General features: G+C 43.1%; 1 protein-coding gene across 1 annotated transcript in view; it reads left to right on the forward strand.

The window, feature by feature from the left end:
* The window catches only part of JMY (junction mediating and regulatory protein, p53 cofactor), an 85,862-nt gene extending 65,022 nt beyond the window's left edge, over positions 1-20,840 (forward strand). Inside the window, exons 8-11 of the mRNA XM_073584159.1 lie at positions 1,919-2,014; positions 3,842-4,388; positions 6,937-7,247; positions 13,549-20,840. Coding sequence (XP_073440260.1) covers positions 1,919-2,014; positions 3,842-4,388; positions 6,937-7,244 — 951 coding nt within the window. The 3' untranslated portion in view covers positions 7,245-7,247; positions 13,549-20,840. The remainder of the gene's footprint in view (positions 1-1,918; positions 2,015-3,841; positions 4,389-6,936; positions 7,248-13,548) is intronic.
* The last annotated feature ends 4,480 nt before the right edge of the window (positions 20,841-25,320 follow it).

Genomic DNA, 25,320 nt, shown 5'->3' on the forward strand with positions numbered 1-25,320 from the left:
CCTGTTAACTCCAGTATTAGATCAGAAAGCCATGGTGGACAGCAGCGTGAGCAGCCTCTTACCTCGGCACCCTCTGGTATCTCCAGTATTAGATCAGAAAGCCATTGTGGACAGCAGTGTGAGCAGCCTCTTCTAAACTTGGCATCCCCTGGTGTCTCCAGTATTAGATCAGAAAGCCATGGTGGACAGCAGTGTGAGCACCCTCTTCTTACCTCGACACCCCCTGGTATCTCCAGTATTAGATCAGAAAGCCATGGTGGACAGCAGTGTGAGCAGCCTCTTCTTAACTTTGCACCCTCTGGTATCGCCATTATTAGATCAGAAAGACAGGGTTGACAGCAGTGTGAGTAGCCTCTTACCTCTGCACACTCTGGTATCTCCAGTATTAAATCAGATAGCGTGGACAGCAGCTTGAGCAGCCTCTTCTTACCCCAACACTCCCAATTTCTGCAGTGCTAGATCAGAATATCCACTGGGAGTACATTTTTTATTTTTATCTCGCTAGCGATCTTGCTACATGTGATACGCAGTCGTGACCGGGCCCCCGCTGCGATCTCGCTGTTCGTGCTCGAATGGCCTGGGTCATTTTTTCATCGCTGGTGTCCCACTGGCCAGCGCACATCGCAGTGTTTGACACCAACGAGCGACCTCGTTGGCGACACAGAACACATGGACACAGGCGGGAATCGTCTGAATAGACGCTGTGTGACAAGATACCAACGACCGCCGTGGTCGTATGGATTGCTGGATCGCTGCTGCGTCGGTGAGTAGATCTGCCTGTTTGGCAGCTTACTAGTGACCATTTAGCGATGCACCAGCGATCCTGACCGGGTCATATCGTTGTTGGGGATCGCTGGTGCGTCGCTAAGTGTAACGGTACCCTTAGGCTGATGGGAGGAAGTGCTCAGTCAGAGGGAGAATACTATGGGTATCAGAAAACTGACCGGCACTTCCAAACAACCAGTGTGAACAGGTACAAGCTAAGAGAGCCACTCTATGTAACGAACACTTCACTTTGAACACTATAACATGTACACAATGAATATATGAAATTGGAACTGCATTACTGCTGTAGAAAACATGTAAAAAATGAAGGTACTTGGCACATAAATTGGCTAATTTGAGCGAGCCCAGCAGCCAGTCACAAGGCATACCCCTTTGTTGAGCCTTCCCGTATAATTGTAGGATTTTAGACCGGGCGAGTCATCATGTTAGGTTTAGGGTCCCAGCAAAGGGGTATGCCTTGTTGCTGCCTGTTGGACTCACACAAATTTATGCGCTAAGTACCTTCATTTGTTGTATTTTCTACAGGTCCAATTTCATATATTCAATGTTTAAAGCTGTGCTCTGAAAGGCTATACTATGCATGTTGTTAGTTCTATAGAGTGTCTCTCTTGGCTTGCACCTGTTTGGTTGTGCCGGTCAGTTTATCGATAGTTGTGTTCTATGTAGGGAAAGATTGTCAATTGCACATATTGAACTGTATGTGCACACAACGTCTCGAAGACTCCAGCACATAGGTCCAGCAGTCTTTTTTCTGAATCGGCTTCTCTGGCGGTTTTGCTGTCATTTACATACTTAGCGCCTTCACGACATGCGGCATACATGTACTGTGCATGTCGTGTCTCCCCCTTTGATGTGGGCTACGGCGGTGAGCCAACATCTTTCCCGGCAAATAGCTGTTTTGAATCTGTCTTTTGTACATTGCTGTGCATTATGTTAACTTTTTGCAGCATTTTTGGTGGAATCCCACTGAAATGACATAATTTTCACAGGCACAAAGCCTTTTCCAAAACCAGATTAATTAAGTAATAACACTGGGTCATGGGTTAAAATAATTTCGTTGGCATTACTATTTTGCATGCAGTTTTCTTTCTTGTAAAACATTATTTTGATACGTATGATTTCTTCTCTTCAGGCACGAGACAAACATCAAGATGAGGAAGATCGCAAAAGCGTATGGGTTACTCAGGAGCGACAGAAGACTTTGGACCGGCTACGCACGTTTAAGCAGGTTAGCTGGGGTGATGCAGTTTAACAATAATCCCACAGTGTCTGATATTTATTAATGGAGGGCCGCATTCAAACCGGAAAAGATCTTAGTACAGTGAAATTAATAGAATTGCCCTGCTCTGTGCATGACAAAATGGCAAGATCTGGTAAGGTGGCTTTCTCTTTCTTAGGGCAGTTTCACACGTCAGTGTCTCCGGTACGTGTAGTGACAGTTTTCTCATGTACTGGAGACATTCTCATGAATGTGTCTATGCAGATGGCAGCGTGTTTTCACGGACCGTATGTCCGTATGCAAAACACGCTGACATGTCCGTTTTTGTGCAACAGCACGGATCACACGGACCCATACAAGTCAATGGGTCCATGTAAACACGTACCGCACACGGATGCTGTCCGTGTGCGATCCGTGTGCGTTTTTTAAAAGTCAAAGGGTTAACATTAAAAATAATTTTTCAAGGATACGTACACACGGACATACGGATAACACACAGATGTCACACGGATGACCTCCGTATGCACACGGACACGGATAGCTCCGGTACCGGAATTATCTGGACGTGTGAAACTGCCCTTAGAAAGCATTTTTCCATGTGACTTGGAATATAATTTTTTTTCATCATTTAATGTCTTTTATCCTCATACTTAAACATACATTGTTGAGTCTTACTATTGTCCATTTAGAAACCTTAAGTGTATAGTAACGTAGTCAGACAGGTTAACAAGCTTTGGAGGTTACAGAAGTAGTCTAACACTTAAATGATGGCCGTATGTATGACACAACATCACTCAGTTTATTGGGGGTCCACATTGATCACTCGCATGTAAACCACATCATTAGAGCCCATTTAGATGGAGGGAAAAAGTAAAGGAACGGGCGTCGGTAGAAACATTAATATCCTGATGATCAGGGCAAGAATGCGATAAATGAATAAAATGCTTGTTTGTCAGGTGGGATGGGTATCTTTTTAACATATTTTATGTGTACAGAGTGATTTGAATAACGATTAATCTGTGTACAGAGTTTTGTGGTCGGTCTGCTGTAGCCGATCGGCGGTCACTTAAAGCCTGTGATTGCTTCATGTAAACCTGGCCAAGTAAACACAGGAGATTTCAACAGACTAGTATTAATTTCCATCATGCTTCAAGAAAAATCCTTCCTAGTTTTCAGGGCCTATGTAATATGTGTGATCATCTTAAAGTTCAATAGGAAGGGCCCTCAAATTAGATTAATCGAAGTGTCATCAGAAAATTATCTATTGTAGGAAATTTTTATGTTAAATGCATCCCTGATAATTGTGAGTTTTTTGTTTTTGCTTTTACTCTTGTGACTATATGTAAAAAAAAAAAATATGATCTAAAAGTCCTCTAATAAATTTTATAATTATCACACTAACCACTATGTTTGATACTAGACTCACACTTCCTGTTCTAAACAGAAGACTTTTCAGCAGTCTCATTATTATCACAGACAGGAAATGTTACATTTAGCCTGGAAAACCTCTTATAATACATAAGTCATTTTTTGATGATGCTTTCTCTTGAAAAGCATTTGGCCAAGCTATTTACTAAAATGTAGCCCAAAGTATGTCCGTGAAGCATTTTAGAAGTGACAACGAACTTTTATACGTCCTGATGTCTTTGCTACTTTAGAAGTCTGTTGGTATATTTCACTTCATGGTCTCGGTTATTGGTATTATATTCAGCACGTGTAGGCCATGTGATAGAGGTTAGAGGACATAAAGGTGCACTGCATTTTGCACTAGTGACTTTTTCTTTACCATTTCCAATGCATTTATTTGCTGAGGCTATTTTACTTTTCTTTGTTCAGCGACATCCTGGGCAAGTGATCCTTAAGTCGACAAGACTGCGTCTGACTCACAGTAGAAGAAAAACCGCAGGGAGAAATACCCCCAGTGTTGATGAGCCACAGTCCCTCTCTGTCAGTATTCAGACACAGGGGATAGCTGACATGGAGTCACCAGAAATTGTACAGCCTTTGGAGGTTACGCTCGAAAACCTAAAACTTGAAGAGAATTTATTACCTCCTGGTGTAAATACCTCTGGGCTTCAGGAAGCAACGTCACTCCCCACTTTCACTCATAGTGCACTTGAACCTAATGCTGCGCAGCCTCTGTCGCTTCCACTATCCTCTCCACCACCACCGCCGCCGCCACCACCACCTCCTCCACCTCTGCAAAAAGAAGCAAATCCTCTAGAAGTCAGAGTTATTCACGTTAAGAAGGAATCAGAAGAGCCGGCCACCCAGGCACCTTCTGGCGGCCCTCTGTCCCAATTATTTGATAGCAGTCAACTCGTCAGTGCCAGAAAAAAACTGAAGAAAACCGGAGCTTTGGACGGCATAGAAAGAAGAAGAGGTATGAAGCCCGTTTTTACATTTGTTTTTGTTACTTTAAAGCAATGTTTATGGCAAGGCGATGTATTTGTGACAGGATTAAATAACCAAAACAATAAAAAATGAGTTTAACTAGTGACTGACTAGTAAATAAGAGAAAGCCCTGCCCACAAGGAATGAGGATAGAGACGGCAGGTGAGGAGCTGCTAATATGGCAGTCGGGTTAATGAAGGCTTTTTTTGAAAAGGGGGATTCTCAAGTTTATTTTTCTGGGAGAGTGTGATGTGTTGGGATACCAAGTTCCCACGTATGGCGAGGGGACATGGGAAAAAATGCTGGAGACAATGATGTGAGGCACAGTGAGCAAAGAAATTAGGGAATTTGTGTGTGGGGGAGACTGGTTATGCGCGACTTTGTATCGTCATCATATTGTAAGCTGCATTCTCTAAGCATTAAAAGGGGTCAGAAAAAAAGAGCGGCACTGTTATTATTAAAGAGGTAGATGGCGGAGGCAAGAGACTAGGGGGGTGTAAAAGCTAGACGGGAGGCCACAGAGAAGCATGTTGTAGTAGTCAAGGTGGGAGATGACAAGGGCATATACTAGCATTTAGGTTTGTTTCACGGTTATTTTTTTTTTTTTTACTTTTGTACTTCAGTTTCAGTAGGGAATTTTATTTACAGCTGTTTCTGAATGTCGATATTGTAGATATTGAGTGAATTAGTTATTTTACTGTTTTCTGACACTAGAGAGAAGAATCGCAATGTTATCATCTTCTGCCCTGTATTCTATTATTACTGTTTGATTCAGATTGACCAAATGTGTGTGGCACTTGTCAAAGCTCCAAGGCTACTAAATGGCCCCCTATAGAGTCTATCACTTAGGTCCCTAGGTGTAGATCACACAGATTTGAAGTATAAAAGGAAGTGCAATTGCTGTTTTATTATAGTTACAATAGTTAACCACATTACTCACTCCGTAGTCAAAAGTAATACACACTGAAAAAAATCCTTTAATTAAAAAAACACTCCTCAAGCCATTTATTCCCATAGAAATCAAAGCTATACTCACCTGTCTGCCGTAATTCCATAATAAGGAGGCCCCACAACGATCCCCAACTCTGCTACATTTCAATGGTGTGATGAGCGGCGACTTCAGTAACGTGACCGCTCGCCACGCCAGCTGGAACAGCTGTATTACTTTTGACTACGGGGATAATAATGGGGGTGTCTAATGAACACCTCTCCATTTAAACTATTACCCCACTTGCTAACGCATGAGGACAAGTGGGAAGAGCCGAGGCTAAGCACCAGAATTGTTGAATCTAATGAACGCTCCATTCCTGGGGCGGCTGAGGACTGTTATTATTCTGGAAGTGGACCAATATCCATGGCCCCTTCCTAGCTTATTAATAGCAGCCTGCAGCTGCCTGTTTAGCCTTTGCTGGTTACTAAAAATAGGGGGAACCCCATGTCATTTTTTGTGGGGTTCCCCCAACCTACCTCTTCTCTTTTTTTTTTTTTTTTTTCTTCTAACCAGCGAAGGCCATGCAGACAGCTGAAACCAGATAATAGCCTGGGAAGCTCCATGTGCATTGCCCCCTTCCCTGACTATTAAGACCAGCTCTCAACTGTCTACTTTCCTTCAGCTGGTACGCTTTTTTTTTTTTTTTTCTTATTCGCTAAATACATGTACAGAAAACTACACAAAGCACTGATTATATGTCTGACTGATGAATTGCTATCTACCGTTCATTTATCTATAGCTGTTTAATATGTTTTATTAGTTAGAAAACTAGCTTGAAATGACTGAGAATTACTGTATGTAAAAGCTGATGTTAAAAACCCATTGCATACGGATTGCAGACGCATGTGATACAGATGTCGTACTGATTCTAGGTGAGGAAAAAACGCATGACACTCGTCCAACTTTTCTGTCTGAGAATCTCAGCTACTTTTATATCCGCAGATGTGAGCGGACCCTAATGCATCTGCTTTTAAGCGTTTGTCTCAATCCTGTTAGCAGCTCAGACAATATGCCTCTCCCATCAAATAGAGAAAACATAATAAAAACAATCTATATAACAAAACATAACAAAAAATATATATTTCACAATTTGGATTTTAATGGCAAAATCCGTTCCCTTTAAAAACTGCCCACTTTATAGAATAATAATTTACAAATAAAAAAGGGAATTTCTGCCTTATTCCCATTCGTTAGAAGAGAACCCCAAAGATAGGCTGATGAGATTATGTCCCATTTGTGGGACCCCAGAGATCAACTGTACTTTAGTTTCCCTATAGGAAAACTGAAACCTTTCTGTAAGTTTACCCATAAAGTCTTGTGTGGTGCAAATTGAAAACTCTGGACTGTCGATGTAATGCCGTGTCCTTCAGAGAAAGATGCTGTTTGTAGCTGCTCTTCATCCGGTTGACAGGTTGAGGTCCTGAAAGTTGGACCGTTCTTTGGCTCCTGTTGATCTGTATGGTAGCCATTTCAGTAGATAGAGGCCGTCTGTCAGTGAAATAAACCTTGATATTTGTAGTAGCTTCTCATATCTTCTCTTTTGTAGTGAGCTCGCCAATGGATGAAGTGCTGGCATCCCTAAAACGTGGTAGTTTTCATCTGAAGAAGGTGGAACAGCGGCTGTTGGCTCCTTTCCCAGATGAGGATGACAGTAATAACATATTAGCACAAATCAGAAAAGGAGTCAAATTGAAGAAAGTACAAAAAGATGTTTTAAAAGAATCCTTTACTCTCCTGCCGGACACTGACCCACTGACACGCAGCATTCACGAAGCACTTAGACGGATCAAGGAGGCCTCACCTGAATCCGAAGATGAGGAGGAGAGTTTGCCTTGCACAGACTGGGAAAACTAACTGGTATTCAATCTTATATGTGTATGGTAGTTAGAAAATCTGTTGTACTGCAAGTACATGCACATTATGTCCAGTTACCACTTCTCACCAGGACTTAGTTCTTAAATTAAAACTTAACCCCTTCACGACATTCGCCTTATTAGTACTGCGCATCTCATGTCCCTCCCTTTGATGTGGGCTCTGGCACTGAGCCTACATCTTTCCCTGCACATGTCTGCTGTTTTAAACAGCAGATATGTGCCCCTAACAGCCGCAGGTGGAATCGCAATCCACCCTCGGCTGTTAATCCGTTAAATGCCGCTGTCAAACTCTGACAGCGGCATTTAATGTGATCGCCCTGGAAGCGCGTACTAATCCCGCCCATTGGCACCCGTGTCACATGACCTCGGGTCGCCAATGGGTTGGCATGACAACCCATGTTCTGCAGAAGATCCCTGTTGTTGTCATTGCCGGATTGCTATGAGCGCCGCCCAGTGGTCAGCGCTTACTGCAAGTGAGCATTTCTGCTACACACAGGCGATCTGATCTGAGACAACTGCAGCTTCTAGTCTCCCATAGAGACTATTGAAGCATGGAGAAAGTGATCATAAATCATATATACATTTAAAAAAAAATAAAAGTATATGAACGTTCAGTTTTTTGGTCACCACGATCATAAGAATGTATCCACTATCCAACAATGGTATCATTAAAAACGTTAGCTCGGAATGCAAAAAATAAGTCTTCACCCAGCCCCAGATGACGAAAAATGGAGACGCTACGTTTTTTTTTCCACCATTTAAATAAAAAACAACCTAGACATCTTTGGTATCTACGAACTCGTAATGACCTGGAGAATCCTAGTGGCAGGTCAGTTTCAGTGTTTGGTGAACATTGTAAAAAAAAAAAACATCCAAAAAATAAACAGTTGTGGAATCGTACTTTTTTTTTGCTTGCAATTTCACTGCACTTGGAATTTTTTTCCCCCGTTTTCGAGTACAAGATGTAAAACCAATGGTGTTGTTCATAAGTACAACTTGTCCCGCAAAAAAACAAGCCTTCACATGGCCATATTGACGGAAAAATAAAAAAGTTATGGCTCTGGAAGAAGGGGAGCAAAAACGAAAGGGCTGTGGCGTGAAGGGGTTAAGTTCTATGCCAATTGCTTTTTTTAATGTCTTTTATAGTGGCCAGACCGTTTTATTTTTCGGATTCACTGCTCCAAATCCCTTTTCTGGCTGCCTCCATTAGAGGTAGCTTAGTGCATACAGTTTGTTACGATACGCTCACCCGGTGCCAGGACTCTTCGCCCAACGTCACCACTTCCGGTGTCGCAGCCACTCACTCTTGATCCTGTGGTTGTACGGCTATGTCTAGCATGCTTGCGCCCCCTTCCCTGCGCTGGCTGCAGCCATGTCATCTCTATGGTCCTGGAGGACCTGACCCAGAAGTCCCTGTGCTCTTGGCCTATATCAGGCAGCTTCTTCCTATGGGAGGCGCCTGATTATTGTTGGGCTTTCCTGCTAGGCTTTCTTGGTCTCTGCTCGGTCGCTCTCTGTACTCGGGTCCTTGCCTAGTGCTCTGCCTCGTGCTCTGCCTTGCGCCCTGTCTTGTGCTCTATCTTTTACTCTGCCTTGCGCTCTGTCGCGCCTATTAGCACACGCTAAGCTTCAGCCTTGTATTCTGCCGTGCTTCTCAGCATACCTTCTGCCTTGTCTTGTACTCCCGCGTGCATCCCTAGCACGCGCTCTGTCTAGTCTTGTACTCTGGCGTGCTCCTTGGACACGTACTGCTTTACCCGCAGCCGGGCGTGCTTGTCTGTGCACGCCATACCCGCTCCCGTGTACGCGCCTTGTACTGTCCTGCACCCTCCATATTATCGTACACACGCCTTATACTGTCCTGTACCCTCCGTACTATTGTGCACACGCCCTGTACTGTCCAGAACCTTCCGTACTATCGTGCACACGCCTTGTACTGTCCTATATCCTGCGTGTTCCTGAGTCCATGCTTTAGGCCTCTTTCACACTTCAGTTATTTGACGTCAGTCAAAATCCGCCGTTTTTTAGAAAAAAGCGAATCCGCCATTTTATTTTTTTTTGGCAGAGCCGTTTTTTCCCCATAGACTTGCATTAGCGGCGGATTATGACTGATGGTCGTCCGTTGCATCCGTTTTTTGACGGATCCGTTTGAATTTTAGCGTCCGCTGTCTGGAGTAGACAGACAAACGTTTTTTTCAGCGGCGGAACCGCTATTTTTAAATGCGCATGCCCGGAAAATCTTTCCTCTCATGCATGTTAACTCTAAACGCCGTTCTGGCAAAAATTCTCTCTCTCTCATATGCCGCTGTCAAACTCTGACAGCAGCATTTAACAGGCGCTTCCGGCAATCAAGCCAGAAATACGCATACCGTCACATGATCGCTGGTCACTGGTGTGTTGGCATGACAACCGGAGGTCTCCTGGAGACCTCTATGGTTGTCAGTGCCGAATTGCTGAGAGCGCCACCCTGTGGTCAGCACTCATAGCAAGTGAGCAATTCTACTACATAAAGGTGATCTGACCATCGCCTCTATGTAGCAGAGCCAATCGGGTTGTGGCAGCTTCTAGTCTCCCGTGGAGACTATTGAAACATGCCAACAGTAAGGAAAAAAAAAAGTGTTTAAAAATATAAAAAAATGAAAAGTTCAAATCACCCTGCTTACGCCCCATTCAAAATAAAACAATAAAAATAAAATCAAACATACACATTTTCGGTATCACTGCGTTCAGAATCGCCCGATCTATCAATAAAAAAGGATTAAACCTATCGTTGAACAGCGTAGTGAGAAAACGCCAGAATTACGTTTTTTTGGTCGCTGCGACATTGCGTTAAAATGCAATAATGGTCTATCAAAAGAATGTATCTACACAAAAATGGTATCATTAAAAATGTCAGTTTGGCACGCAAAAAATAAGCCCTCACTTTTTAGCAAAGTTTGGAATTTTTTTTCACGACTTAGAGAAAAAAGAACCTAGACATATTTGGTGTCTGTGAACTCGTAATGACCTGGAGAATCATAATGGCAGGTCAGTTTTAACATTTAGTGATCCTAGCAAAAAAGCCAAGCAAAAAACATGTGTGAGATTGAACTTTTTTTTGCAATTTCACCGCACTTGGAATTTTTTCCTGTTTTCTAGTACACGACATGACAAAAAACCAATGGTGTCATTCAAAGGTACAACTCGTCCCACAAAAAACAAGCCCTCGCATGGCCTTATTGGCAGAAAAATAAAAAAGTTATGGCTCTGGGAAGAAGGGGGAGCAAAATACGTAAACCGAAAACCGAATATTTTGGCGTGCTCGGAGATTTAGTGTTGACACAGCTGCATGATTTGCAGCTGCTGGACAGGCTCAATTCATGTGGGGATTGCCTGTTTGTTAGGAATTCCACACGTATTCAGGCTGTCTGGCAGCCACAAATCATGCAGCTGTGTCAACACTAAATCTCCGAGCACGCCAAAATACTCGGAGTTCACACGAGCAACGAGTATACTCGCTCATCACTAATAATACGTTGGGATCGTGGGATTTTATCTCTCTTTTTATACATCCTAAAATCTTGTTTGCTTTTGCGGCTGCTGCTTGACATTGAGCACTGCTGCTCAGCTTACCTGGAACCAGAATACCCAAGTCCTCTTGATCTTTAGTCCTGAGTATACTCCCATTTAATGTAAATGCAGCAATAGGATTGCTCCATCCTAGGTGTATTACTCTACAGTTATCTATATTAAATCTCATTTGCCAACTGCTTGCCCATTCAGTCATCTCATTCAGATTATTTTGCAATATTGTAATGTCAAGGGCAGATTTTAATATCCTGCATAGTTTGGTGTCATCAGCAAAGACTGACAATTTACATGCAAACCCATCCACAAGATCATTAATAAAGAGGTTAAAAAGAATTGGTCCTAGCACAGATCCCTGCGGTCCCCACTGTTCCCAGTACAGATCCCTGCGGTCCCCACTGCTCCCAGTACAGATCCCTGCAGGTCATCTCTTATAATGCTCTCAAAAATTTTGCACACTACGATGTCAGGCTTACCGGATCCACCTTCTTACCTTTCTTAAATATTGGTACCACATGAGCCATCCTCCAATCCCATGGCACCACCCCTGTTACAAGAGAGTCTAAGAATATGAGATACAGCGGTCTATCAGTAACTGAGCTCAATTCCCTCATTATCCATGGATGAATGCCAGCTGGGCCGGGAGATTTGTCATTGTTTAAATTGCTCAGTCGTAGATGCATTTCTTTTTGTGTTAAACTTGTTATATCAGGTTGTGTAGTTTCATTTTTGTCTTGTTGAAAGTAACAGACAGTTCATTAGTGAACATGGATAGAAAGTGCCTGTTTAATATCTCTGCCTTTTCTTTGTCCTCTGTGATTATCTTGTTATTGTCATCTTTTAAGGGGCCGATATCATCTTTTTTTTTTTTTTTTCATTTTGGCATTGATGTATTTATAAAAAATTAAAATTTTGGGGATTTATTTTAATGTCAATGGTGATTTGTTTCTCTGTAGATAACATTGCCAGCTTGATTACTTTTTTACGTTTCTTAACTGCAATGCTATTTCAGTATTCTCGGCTTTCAAGATTTTGACTGCCCTTTGTTTTTATCTCATTAAACTTTGTACTGTCCTGTTCATCCATAATGGGTTCTTTTTATTCCTTGACATTTTAGTACCAGAGGGCATAAGTTTTTTTGCAGGATTCTAGTAGTATTTCTTTAAAAATGCCACATTTATGATCGGTATCCCCAGGTACCATGACGTTGTCCCAGTCTATACGATTAAGCTATTCCCTTAATTTGTTGAAATCAGCTTTCTTAAAGTTCCAGGTTTTGGCATTTCTCCTTTTGAATGTTTGATTAAAAATTACAGTGAAACTTACCACGTTATGGTCACTGCTCCCTGACCTGTAGAGCTGAAATTGTATCTGGTCTATTTGACAGAACCAGATCCATCAGATTACCTCCCCTGGTTTGGTCATCTACCAGCTGAGAGAGTCCTAGACTGTGGATAAGAGCTTGTAGCTTTCATCACAGCCAGAAGATTCTATGTCCCATTGAATGTCTGGATAGTTAAGAGCCCTGTTACTGTTTGCTGCCTTTTTAATGTGCTGCAGCATTTCATCTTCTACCTGTTCAGCTATATTAGGAGGCTTGTAGCAAACTCCAATTAGCAGCTTTCCATTATTGTCATCCCCATGTACAGTTACCCATAGTGACTCTACATTGCTGGAACTCCCCCCCCATTGTCTTTACTGAGCACAGGTTTTAATGTGGATTTTACGAAGATGCACACCCCTCCACATTTTTTATCTTTCCCGTCCTTTCTAAATGTAGTGTACCTCTCTACATTTGTTACCCAGTCATGGCTGTCGTCAAGTCAGGTTTCAGTAATGCCCACCACATCGTAGTCTGTGATCGTCATAAGAGCCTCCAGGTCATCCATTTTGTTTGCCAGACTTGTTGCATTTGCCAGCAGACATTTAATATTATTAGCACATATGTTACTCCTGTTCAGCTCCCTGTTTTCCTTACACATCCCAGCCCCCCTAAGCCTCATTTACCCCTATTGCCTCCCTCTCTCTGTCTACTCTATCTATCCCCTTATTAGCACAACTAACCCCCCCCAGATCCTAGTCATTGGACAATAAGGGGTTAAAACCATGTAAAGTAGAAGTGAATATCATTGATTTTCTTGTGAGAATGACCTCTGTGGAGACCCTGGGGGTATATTGGGGGGGAAGACCCTGGTGGTATATTGGGGGGGGGGGGGGAAAGACCCTGGGGTATATTGGGGGGGGGGAGACCCTGGGGTATATTGGGGGGGGGGAGACCCTGGGGTATATTGGGGGGGGAAGACCCTGGGGTATATTGGGGGGGGGGGGGGAAAGACCCTGGGGTATATTGGGGGGGGGGAAAGACCCTGGGGTATATTGGGGGGGGGGGAAAGACCCTGGGGTATATTGGGGGGGGGGGAAGACCCTGGGGTATATTGGGGGGGGGGGGGGAGACCCTGGGGTATATTTCTGTGTTAAAAGCAGGAAAAGTGGGCAAGTGCCAGGATCTGAGCTGCTTTTGTAAGGGCCATATTTTGATGGCTAGACACTGTTGGAGCATTTCTTAATGGCAGGTCTTGTGCGGTGTTCCTGTATTCAATGGCTAGTATCCACTAAAAGTGACCGCACAGGAGCGACCTACACGGCATTATGCAGGCGGTTTTGCTGATGCAGGTTAATTAAGGTGCATTTAATAATCCTGCCTTTTCTGTGCCCAGGTGGATCTCATGGACCATTGAGACATCCACAGCCAAACCGAATTGCTTCTGCTGCATGAAGAAGAGAGCGAGGAGACAAGTGCGTCAGGTACTTCCATTACAGAGCAGTTGGGAAGCCTCACCCATCGGTCGATGAATCCATGTCATACGTCTTGTGATACTTTCAGGCATGTTGGACTGTACGAGCCTTTCTCCACTTCCCAATGCAATTTTTCTCTTCTCGTCGCTCATTTGCTGGTTCAGAGGTTTGGTATTTCTTGGCAAAACACTATTCAATTATTTGTGAATTTGGAGTCTACAAAGGACATCTTTCCAATCCATATCACTCACTGGATGCACTGACCCCAATCCACGCGATGGAGAGTACCGATAACGGACAGTATCGGACACTGTATTAATCAGAAGTAGATTGTGTGCTGTTTACTCCAATCAAGGATCCAATGGATTGCAGAAACATTGCAGTGAAACAATAATTATTTTTTTTTGTTGTATTTGAAGAGGCGACCATGATGATGAGGTGCTTGCCATTACTTCGCATTACAGAATCTCATCTTGGGTCTCTTAAAAGCCGGGTAAGGTACACCTGAGACTTTGGTCTGACGTCTCATGCACGCTTTCTCTTCAAGACTATTGTATGGCCGCAGACATCGTGTTTTTTTTTTTTTTTTTTTTTTTTTTTATGTCCCATGCTGGTCAACAAATGCATATAGCTGCAACGGATGACGTACTGTATGTAAGGAGCAGTTAGTCGTTTTACTAATTCTTATATTTTTGGCATTTTTAATTATTTGATGGCATTTTATTTTGTGTTTAATTATTTTATGCAACATTGTTTTGAGTTCCTTAACGGGTTTCCTAAGGAAAATGCAAAATTTATATTTATACATCAATCTTAAAAAAAAAAAAAAAAAAAAAAAAAAAAAAAATATATACAACAAAAATCTAGTATTATTTCCTGTGCATATTTCCTTCGATAATGTTGTACGGCATTTAGCGTGTGATGGCCACGATTTGGCCCCCTAACCAATTGTTTCTGACCAACAACCTTCCTAAATTCAGTACTGTCCCGTGATTAAAAGGATTTAGGTGCAGTCCGCGCCGCAGAAATATATTTTGCTTAGTTTTGATAAACCAAAAAGTAACTTTGGCTTGGTAGATGTAGCTATTTTCTTTATAAAGAAGCGGAATTTCCGATTGTTCCGGCATGACGAGGCTCACGTGAAGTTTTAGCATCCCAAGTTTTCCGGTAATACATAGCATGCACCGTTTTTCAATCCGTAATGTGCTTTTCTACATATGTCGGCGAATAGATGACATTACATTTGTTAGCGTTTCCTGACGTTTTAGAGATCATTCCGTAAATTCCGCTTTGCACGACAAGAGGGCGGTTTTTGCATTGCCTTGATAAGGTGTTTGAGATACCCTTGGCTGTAAAGTGTGGAGCGCTGCGGGGATGGAACGTGGCTTTCTTTATGCAAGCAGGGCTTGGTTTATGTTCCTGGATGTTGCCCAAGGATGACACACGAAGGTTAGAAAAGTGACCAGAAAAATGTTAATTTTGACCACCCTGTCCCTTCTACAGCATTGGAAGTAGTATATTTAACGTGAAGCTTAGGCTGCAGCTTTGTCTCTGGCTAGGAGGCGGATAAACCTTCCCTGCTCTGTCTGCAAGAAAGCTCCGCCATGGTGCAGTGATGGGTTAGGGCCCCTCTGAACATTGACTCACTGTAGTAAAGCTATACCCTGAAACGCGTCAAGTCTTTTTGGTTGTTAGTCTCATGGTAAAGTCATGTCACTTACTAATTGGTGTATGTTACGTACTAGGTAGAGAGACTGAGTGCAATAATAATGGCTTTATCTTCCTGTATTTTTATGTTGAATGTGTATACATGATTTTTTTTGGCCACTCGGCTTTATATAACATGATAGATCGTAAAATCTAAACTATGCAAGAAATTATTTTACAAACTCCTAACCCAGCACTGTGTATGATGGGGAACCGAGGGTCCAGTGTTCTTCAGTACTATTACGGATTCACTCATTTTGCACTTTTTTGGTTCAAGTAAATGCAGGACGTGTTTGTACTGTCTTGAAGGGTTATTCCTATCTCAGTAGTTGATGGCACACTAATAGGATATACCTTCATGTAACGATGTCTGGGTCCTCCACCGATGCTAAGGATGATGGATTTTTTTCCCCCCTCTGCACAGGAGCGATCCCGGCCTCCTACAGCGCTGTTCAATGCAGGTGGAAGGGATCTGCTGCAGCGCCTCCATTTTCAAGATTGGTGGGGGTCATTTAAAGGTTTTTTTTTATTATTCTTTACTGGGTAAAGTTCTTGTAAAGGCAAGGAACTTCTATGATTTACTTTTCTTTAAAAATCTTCTCCATTTCCAAGGATGGAGGAGTTTATTTTTTGTTTACTGCTCGTTTCCAAGGTTACCAACCATTTCTTCAGTCTCAGCAGTGGCCGGTCTCTTAGGCAATCAGCGCAGCGCTGTTTGAAGTTGGTTAGATCTGGCCAGCATCACTGCCTTGTGCTTGTCCGATGCTGCCGGGGCAAACGGGCCTGATGTAGCAGCATCAGAGAGCGCACAGTTTGTGGCAATGGCAAGGCAATAATACTGATCCAATCTGTCAATCAAGAGTGCACTGCCTCCTGGCGAGCAGGAAACCGGAAGGATGGTGAGCTGTGTGCTCTGGAAAGCTAACAGGAGACAGCCCCTTTAAAGGATGACTGTGTGCCATCACTTGCTAAAATGGGAATACTTTTTTAAGATATTGGCCAGCAATGTCAGCAAAGATTGTCTAAGTTCATAGATGAATTTAGACATAATCTGGTCCCATAAGAGAGATGTACTTATTCCTTAGGCCATGACCACCATATTACCAATAGTTCTTACCAGCTCTGAATAAAGTGTTAGAAGCAAGCGCTCAATCTTTGCCAAGAAAGGCAGCACAGCACCAGAAAGTCTTTGGTGAGATATACTTTCCTTTCTTACTTATGTTATGTGCAAAATGCTAAATCTTATGTTTATAAGTACATCTTGGAATATTTGTGCCTTTTTTAAATACTTGCAGATTCTCATGTATGTTCCCCTGTGATATAATCTCTAGTGATGAGCGAACATGTGCGGATAACGTGTTATCTGAGCATGCTTGGGTGCCGCGTGACTTCGGCATGCTCGAATAAGATGTTCGAGTCCTCGTGGCTGCATGTCTTATGGCTGTTCGACAGCCATAACACATGCAGAGGATTACCTGTTTGTTAGGCAATCGCTGCATAACAGTTATTCGAGCACTCCGAAGTCACTCTGTTAGTACCCGAGCATGCTCAGATAACACCTTAACCACACACAATTGCTCATCAGTAATAATCTCCTACCTCTGCTTTGAAGAAGAGGTGACCCCTTTTTTTCTATTATTTTTGTGATAAAAATGTAGTGTACAATCTATGGCTTTCTGAGTAATATCAGGAGATGAAAAGTGAATACTCCACCTCATGGTTGTTACCTTATTTTTTCTTATTTATACAAAATTCACCAATGTCTAACAAGCTAAAGAAGAAAAAAAAAAAGACACAGACATATTCATAGACAGACAAGCTGTATTTTGTAACTGAGCTACCAAAATGGATCATCAGAAAGGCAAAATCTTGCTAATTTCCCCTTTAGCACCCTTGCATTGTAGGTTTTTGCTGTGCGCTATCACATAATCATTCTTTTGGGGGTTTTATCGGTGATCTTTTAAATATTATCAGAATATATTACACTAGCTAAAATCACCCAGATAAGCAGCTTCAGAGATATGTGATTATTCCTGCATCAGGATCTGAATAAGTACATTGCTGAGGGTAATTACCGTTTTTTTTGCATAAGACACACTTTTTTTTCCCCCAGAATTTCCCTTACCGGTACTGTTGCTGCAGGCTGGGATGAGGGGGTGCCCGGTAGTGCTGCCTGGGGTGTCCGCCGCTGCTGAGGGGCTCTGCCGACATTTCCTGAAAAGCCAGAACCCCCGCGCAGATCCGTGGTTTCCTGTGTGGTGGACTGTGGGAAGATGGCCGCCGGGGGTTAGCGCTTGTGCAGATGGAGATCTTGGCATCAAGATCTTGGGAGATGAGATTTTACGAAATGTTGGCAGAGCCCTCCCGCAGCGGCGGACACCCTGGACAGCGGTGCACTGCAAATCAGGCACCCCCTCATCCCGGCCTGCAGCATCACCCAACTCCTGCCTCCTCCAGCAGCGACCCTGGGACCCCACTTCACCGCAGCCACCACCCCCCGGTAAGCAATAAGACGCATTGATTATAAGAAGCACCACCATTTTACTAAAAAAAAAAAAAAATTCCTATTTTTCTCCTCAAAATTTGGGGTGCGTCTTATAATCCAAAAAATATGATACTCCTCTTCGCTGTCAGTCAGATGTTCTGCCCAAATGACATTTTATTTCTAAATCAAACACTCCAGCTTTGCTTCCATTGGTATAGTCCATAACGTAACGGGTGGTGCAGGTAATTATCTTACTTGGGCACCTTATTGGCAAGTTATTGACTCCATTCGTAGCCATAGTTCTATTACATGGCCCACACTACGACTACCTGACTCCTACCCATGTTACTTAATAGGTGCAGAAAGTCTGCAACCTCAAAAGCTCATCTTGGGAACGTAGCCCAAGTGTAAGCTGAAGTAGGCAAGCTCTTTTAATGGTGGATAAACACAAAGTTGTTCCATACTATTTTTTTTTTTTTTAATTAATTTGCTTAAAGGGGTATTCCCATCTGCAAGATCCTATCCCAATATGTAGTAGGTATAATAATATTAGCAAAAACCTCCAATTAGAAATGTATAGTTTTTCTGATTAGCTATGTCTCTTTCCTCCTGCGCATGCATTGCTAGATCTTAGATATCCATGGTTACGACCTAGCAACTAGCTATCTGTCATTATATCAGTGGTCGTTTCCATGGATACATAAGGTCCTGCAATGCCTGCACGTGAGGAAAGAAACTGCGAACCAGACAAACTATACTACATTTCTAATTGGAGGTTTTTGCTAATATTATTATTATTCCACCTACTACATATTGGGATAGGATCTTGGAGACGGGAATACAAGTTACATTGTGGTTTATTAACACACAGTGATCAGCTGTCCTCTACGGGAGAGCTTTGTGTGGTGACATGAATGAGAGGACCATATGTTAGCCAGTCTGCCAAGCTGATAGTGTGTGGGGGATGGGGAACCTAGTGGAGATCACCCCTCCACGAAGACCATAGGGATTGTCAAGGTGAAACCGTCCCTTGTGATAACTCCACCAGCACGAATATATCAGCTGACGGAAAGTATTTAGATAAAACTTACTCGTTGAAGTTTTCTTTTCATGCAGCGTTTTTAAGCTTTCAGCCGTGTTCTCACATAGCATAAACGCTGCTTATATTTGTGCAGAAAATCTTCTGCGTTTTACAGTCCAAAGTGGATGTGATTTCATGGAAGTCCCTTCCCGCCGTGCAGGTGAAGGCGCTGTCGATCTGTACGCTTTTTGGGTTCACTTTCTTTTAGCACAAGCTTCTATGAATAAAACGTGGTTACGTTGGTAAGTGCAGAAACGCGTTAGGAAACACGGCTGCAAATCTGTATTAGAAAAGGTTCAAATAAAGGGGAGAATGAGGCACAAAAAGTACACTACTCATCCGCTGCATTTGCCAAGGCAGCAGGTCCAGCTTGAGCTTTCGCTCTGGGTTTCTTCTCATGCCCGCCATGAGTGGTTTCTAATAGATACGTGTTGTAATGTAACATTTAATTTCTGTACAGTGGTTCCTAATTGTACCAGGGACCACCATCGTCCTGGCGGGTGTTGTCGCAGAGCCGGCGTGCCCACCCTAACGAAGAACTGCTAGGTCAGACTTCCGCTTTGGGAATAAATGATCAGTTCAAAAGAGAAGTTGGTCTTTTGATGATGCCGAGCTGTTCTTTAATTCATGTCCTAATGTAACAGGGGGAGAAAAAAAAGGTGATTAACTTGTCACCCACTTTTCCAGCCGCACATGAAAGAGTTTTAGTTAATCAGCAGCTCCCCTCCCTGCTCGTCTGTCCGTGAGGATCTGTTCTGTGGAGACGCGAGTATTTCATGTTCCATCAGGCGCCCACACACTGAGGCTTCCCATCAATGGGGGCTGTGATTTATGATATTACTAATATGATGTAAAGGTGTAGTGTTACACCCCCCATCTTTTAAAAAAAAAAATCATTATAGATGGATATATTTAGCTCATTAACTTGATGCTGTTTCTTCTTTTGCAAAACTTTTTTGGGGGACTTTGTGCACTACTCTGTTGGCCAGATAGCTCTACCCACTCTTGTGAAGGTGGCACAGCTCGAGGACATGGTTCGTATTGCAGCCCCTTGTAGAGGACATCACAGATGATGGTGGGACATTAAATTGAATCACGTGGCAAATGTATCACTAAACATGGGTCATGTGACTTGATATCAGAACTGCGCACAGCCACTTTTCCAGCGGCGGCCGATATGACGACGGCTCAGAGCGCTGCTGATTCCTAGTGCGTGGAAGGGGCTGTGCTTGGCAAAGAGCATAAATGACTCTTATTAAGGTAGTGCCAGCGCTCACGTACACTGTTATGCTATCTGTACTTATACAGAGTGCATTGATGTTTCAAACAATGGGGAAAAAAAAATAATCTTCCAGAAAATGCACTTTAACGGCAATATGTCATCAGAAATATTGTCTGCATGGACATTAGCAGCAATAGACTGACAGTCTATCTTTCATATGGAAGCATTACCTGAGCAAGCGCTAATCTGGGCAGAGATTGTGTAGGAAGGGGGAGGAGGTGATCTGTAACATCATCTTTTAAAAATGGTGAATCCCATGTTATCTTCTATACATTGAGGTGTTATCATTAATTGTAACCCTGTCTGTAATGATAATGAGGCTGCTGAAAAGTATAGAACAGGAAGTAGTCTAGTATAAGGCCTAATGGACATTGGGAACACTTATAAGATGTGTTTTTTTATTAATATACATGGAGATATGAAGAAAACTTAACTAAAAAACAAATGAGCTACAGACCTGAGTTAAACCATGTTTTTTGTGATTAAACTCTCCCTTTAAGTTGAATGTGCCTGAGATAGAAACAGCCCATAGACGAGTGACGCCAGGTCTGTAAGAAGGCAGCCTTGCTGATATTCCTGCTCCGTCAGGTGGATGTTGGAAAATCAAAGTAAATCATTTTATGGGAAAGGTTTTCCTCTGTTCCTCTGTAAGGATCCCTGCCCATTGCTGGAGCTAATTTTTTGGAGAAACAGAAAAGTAATGTGAATACAGTCATAGGGGGCCGATCCATCAGGACCAGCATTGTGCCACTCCAGTGTTACTGAAGAGTTTGCACCAAATTCATTAACTGGTGCACACCACTTAGTGAATTCGGCACATATTTCCAGTGGTGTACACCTCTCCAGAAGCGCTCTACCAGTCAGGCACAGAAGGAGCCTTTCTGGTGTAAGAAACATCTGGACTTTTGGCGCACTTTGATGGGCAGCCGTAGCCACGCGCTTTCCCACCTTGGCTCCTCTTGCCCATTTTGATGAATCGCAGCCTAAGGCCGGAGTCACGCTACAGTGAGATACGGCCGAGTCTCGCAGGTTGAAACCAAGCTCTGGCACCGGCACTCCGGAGCGGAGCGTGCAGCTCCATGTATTGCTGTGCGGCTGCACGCTCCGCTCTGGAGTGCCGGTGCCAGAGCTTGGTTTCAACCTGCGAGACTCGGCCGTATCTCGCTGTGCGTGATCCCGGCCTAAGTGTCACACCTGATTACCGTCACCAGCGCTCAGTGGCTAAACTTCCCGCCATACCTTTTATGATCACATCAGGTGTCCGTTCTGTACTTTTCATTTCCATGTTTCGCCTCTCCTGACGTCCCAGCCGCCATCCTGTAATGCCCTTTCTGTAGTAGAAGTTGACTTTGGGTGATTGGATGCTGTGCGATCGGACCTCCTAGCGGCTGCTATGTGGTGGTGCGCAATCGGGTCCCAGTGCGAGCTCCTGCCGTTGGCGCGCTTGCTCTGAGTTTCCATATACCTTCTACTACGACAGTGCAGGACATTCAGCGCACTGTTGCCGGAACGTTATAAGATGCCGGAACCGCCTAGAATGAACATATATAGTTTGTATGGATTTAGCGAATCATTTTCGGAACGTATCGCTTTGTGACTATATCCTGATTGTAATTTTTAAGTTTAACCCCTTTGGTGGAAAATGAGCCACAGCACTTTAGAATAAGTAAAGTACTATAAAATCAATTGACGTTTCTGGGTAACTTCCAAGGGTCTGTGCACACGTTGCAGATTCGCAGCGGATTTGGCCCTGCGGATCCGCAGCAGTTTTCCATGCGGTGTACAGTACCATGTAAACCTATGGAAAACCAAATCCGCTGTGCACATGCTGCGGAAAATTCCGCGCAGATTTGCTGCGGTTTATTTTCCACAGCATGTCAATTCGTTGTGCGGAATCTGCAACGTTTTTACACCCATTCCATTATAGGAATCCGCAGGTGTACAAACACAGGGGAAATCCGCAGAAAATCTGTAGGAAATCCGCAGGTAAAACGCAGGTCATTTTACCTGCGGATTCAGCCAAATCTGCGCGGAAAAATCCACATCCAAATCCGCAACGTGTGCACAAACCCCAATCCTCCTGACAATCCTAGCACTTTACTTGGCACTCGGGATTGTTCCTCACTTAATCCTCCTGGAAATGTTAAAACGGTAAAGGCTCTGTTCACGCATTGGCTTTTTAATTCCATTTTAGCTGCATTTTACAGAACCAGTAAAGTGTTATTAAAGTGAGCGTGCATGCTCCGCTGTGCCGAGCGTGCATCTCTGGGGGAGGGATGTATTGAAGAAATATTGAATAAAATGCATATATTTATGGCTAGGTGTTGAAGGCTTTCCCTAGGGATGGGGGGTAGGGAGCTCACTATAAAACAAGAGATAGGGTCCCGTCACACCAAACGATGCACCAGAGATCCCGAAAACGATGCGACCTTGTCAGGATCGCTGGTGCATCGCTACATGATCGCTGTTGAGCTGTCAAACAGGCAGATCTCACCAGCGATCAGGACCAGCGAGGACGCTGGCATCCAAGGTAAATATCGGGTAACTAAGCGCACGCGTCGCTTAGTTACCCGCTGTGTACCTTGGATACCAGCGTGCTTGCAGGGAGAGCTGGTATCCAGGGTAAATAGGCACTTAGTTGCCCGCTGTTTACCTTGGATACCAGCTCCCAGCGCGAGCACACTGGCATCCAAGGTACGCAGCGGGTAACAGCTCCGCGCGCGCTTAGTTACCCGATATTTACCCTGGATACCAGCTCCCAGCTTCTGTTTACAGCGCTGGGAGCTCGCTGATCGCTGGTCTGCGCTGCCACATGCAGCGATGCGTGCTGGCCAGCGGGAGACCAATGATCAAAAAATGGCCCAGGACATTAGAGCACCATCAGCGAAAATTATTAATCAAACCAAGTTTCAGAATTGATTTTTAGCACCAAATATTTGCATATAAGTAAGGGAAAAAAAAATAATTGTATGGTCACGGCTGGCTCTGCATGCAGCATATATGTCTGCTGTGCCCCATTGTACGTTTCTTCTGCTAAACCATGCAATCCATGACTCCATCCTTGTGCCTGAGGCGGCACACGGCATTGTGAATGCCCACAGCACATCTGCCTATAGATCGGCTCTCGTATACTATAAGCTGCCTGTACCTGTTTTGCGTTCATTTAAAAAAAAAAAAATTTTTTAAATGTAGGAAAAAAATATAGGAAAACGTAGACTGCTCAACTTATAGCATTGTGCAATATACTAAAACAAGCAACGTCGGCGCCCGGCGCTGTCTGCAGGACCAGATCACTCTAATAAGTGGCTACTTTCAGTGTATTGTAATTGGTGATGCCGAAATGTCCAGTTTCCAACAAATGATCCATTATTCAGAAGTATTTATTAAGTGATGAAAGTATCATTAAAAAAAAACAAAAAACCTTTATATATAGCAATACTATGAGATGAAATTATTTAATTTTGTGTTTCTCGTTTTGCTTTTCTTTTTTATTTTTTTTTAATTATAGTCCGGTTATTCCATCATTTTATTCCACCCTTCCCTTATTTTTACCACTTGATATTTTGTTTTTCAATCACTTTTCTCATATTATGTGTAACTGCATACTCACAGTTTTGGTGCTTTTAAACTATTAATTTTGTTTTATTCAATAAAGGTTATTTATTTGAACCAAAATGATTTATCTATTTGCTTTTTCCATTATATCTTGTGCAGAAACGTACTTATTGTTGCCTAAAGAATGTATCTGTATGGCGTATTGGGTGTATCAATAGAGGATTTATGTATCATTCACACTTCAGTATTTCTTCAATCTCCAGGACAGGTGTCCATTAGTGATGAACGAGCGCGGTCGCATAAGGTGTCATCCGAGTTTGTCTCCGCAGCTGTTCGACAGCCGCAACATTGCTAGTTTGTCAGGCAATCCCTGCATAACATCCACGAGAAATCAAATCAAATTTATTATCGCCAAGTACATATTACATATATACAAGGAATTCTTTGTGGCAAAGAGGCAACATAATATATAACAACAGATACAACAAGTAACATCTAACAAGACAGATACAGTATATAGTCTACACATGACGATTTAATTGTTGAACAGAGAGTGGATAGAAGCTGTTCATATGGCGGTTGGTGCTGCATTTGGGGACTCTGAAGCGACGTCCTGAAGGGAGTAGTTGGAATGAGGAGTGTCCCGGGTGAGAGGGATCGGATGAAATTTTCAATGCGTGGGATCGAATACTCTTATCATAAAGATCCTGGATTTTAGGCAGGGGGGAACCTATAATTCTCTCTGCTGTTCTGAAAGTCCTTTGTAAGCGGAGTTTGTCATGCGCAGTGGCTCCCCCATACCAGACTATCAGAGAGGAACAAATCACAGATCTGATGACAGCATTAAAGAATAAGATCAGCAGATTCTTAGACAAACCATATCTTTTCAGCTGACGCAGGAAGAACATCCTCTGTTGTGCTTTTCTTATAACAGCATCCACGTTTTTCCCCTATTTAAGATCATGAGAGATGATAACACCAAGGAATTTGGTCTCTGTGACCCTAAGAACCACTTCGTCATGGATGTAGATTGGAAGTATCTCATGTTGATCTTTCCTAAAATCCACAACCATCTCAGCAGTTTTTTTAGTGTTGAGTACAAGATTATTGGCTTTACACCAGTCACATATTCTTTCCACCTCACTCCGATACAAGTCTTCAGCATTTCCCCTGATGAGACCAATCAGTGTCATATCATCGGCAAATTTCAAGATTTTTACTGAGTCTGCTGAAGAGATGCAATCATTCGTATAGAGAGAAAACAGTAACGGGGACAAAACACACCCCTGAGGTGCCCCGATGTTTGTGACCAAGGTGTCCGAAGTGAATGGTCCAACTTTTACACTCTGTATCCTGGCTGTCAGGAAGTTATAAATCCACAAGCATAAGTTAAGAGGGACTCCAAGAGCTACCATTTTCTTATGAAGTAAATTCGGATCAATGGTATTGAACGCTGAGCTAAAGTCCATGAAAAGAATCCGGACATATGAGTGCAGTTCATCTGTATGATCCAAAATGTACTTCAGTGCCAGATTGACAGTGTCGTTTGCCGAACGATTCTCCTTATAGGCAAACTGAAGCGG

This window comes from Dendrobates tinctorius, unplaced genomic scaffold (assembly GCF_039654945.1).
Source record: "Dendrobates tinctorius isolate UK_male_01 unplaced genomic scaffold, ASM3965494v1 ptg000083l, whole genome shotgun sequence".
In the NCBI taxonomy this organism is placed as follows: Eukaryota; Metazoa; Chordata; class Amphibia; order Anura; family Dendrobatidae; genus Dendrobates; species Dendrobates tinctorius.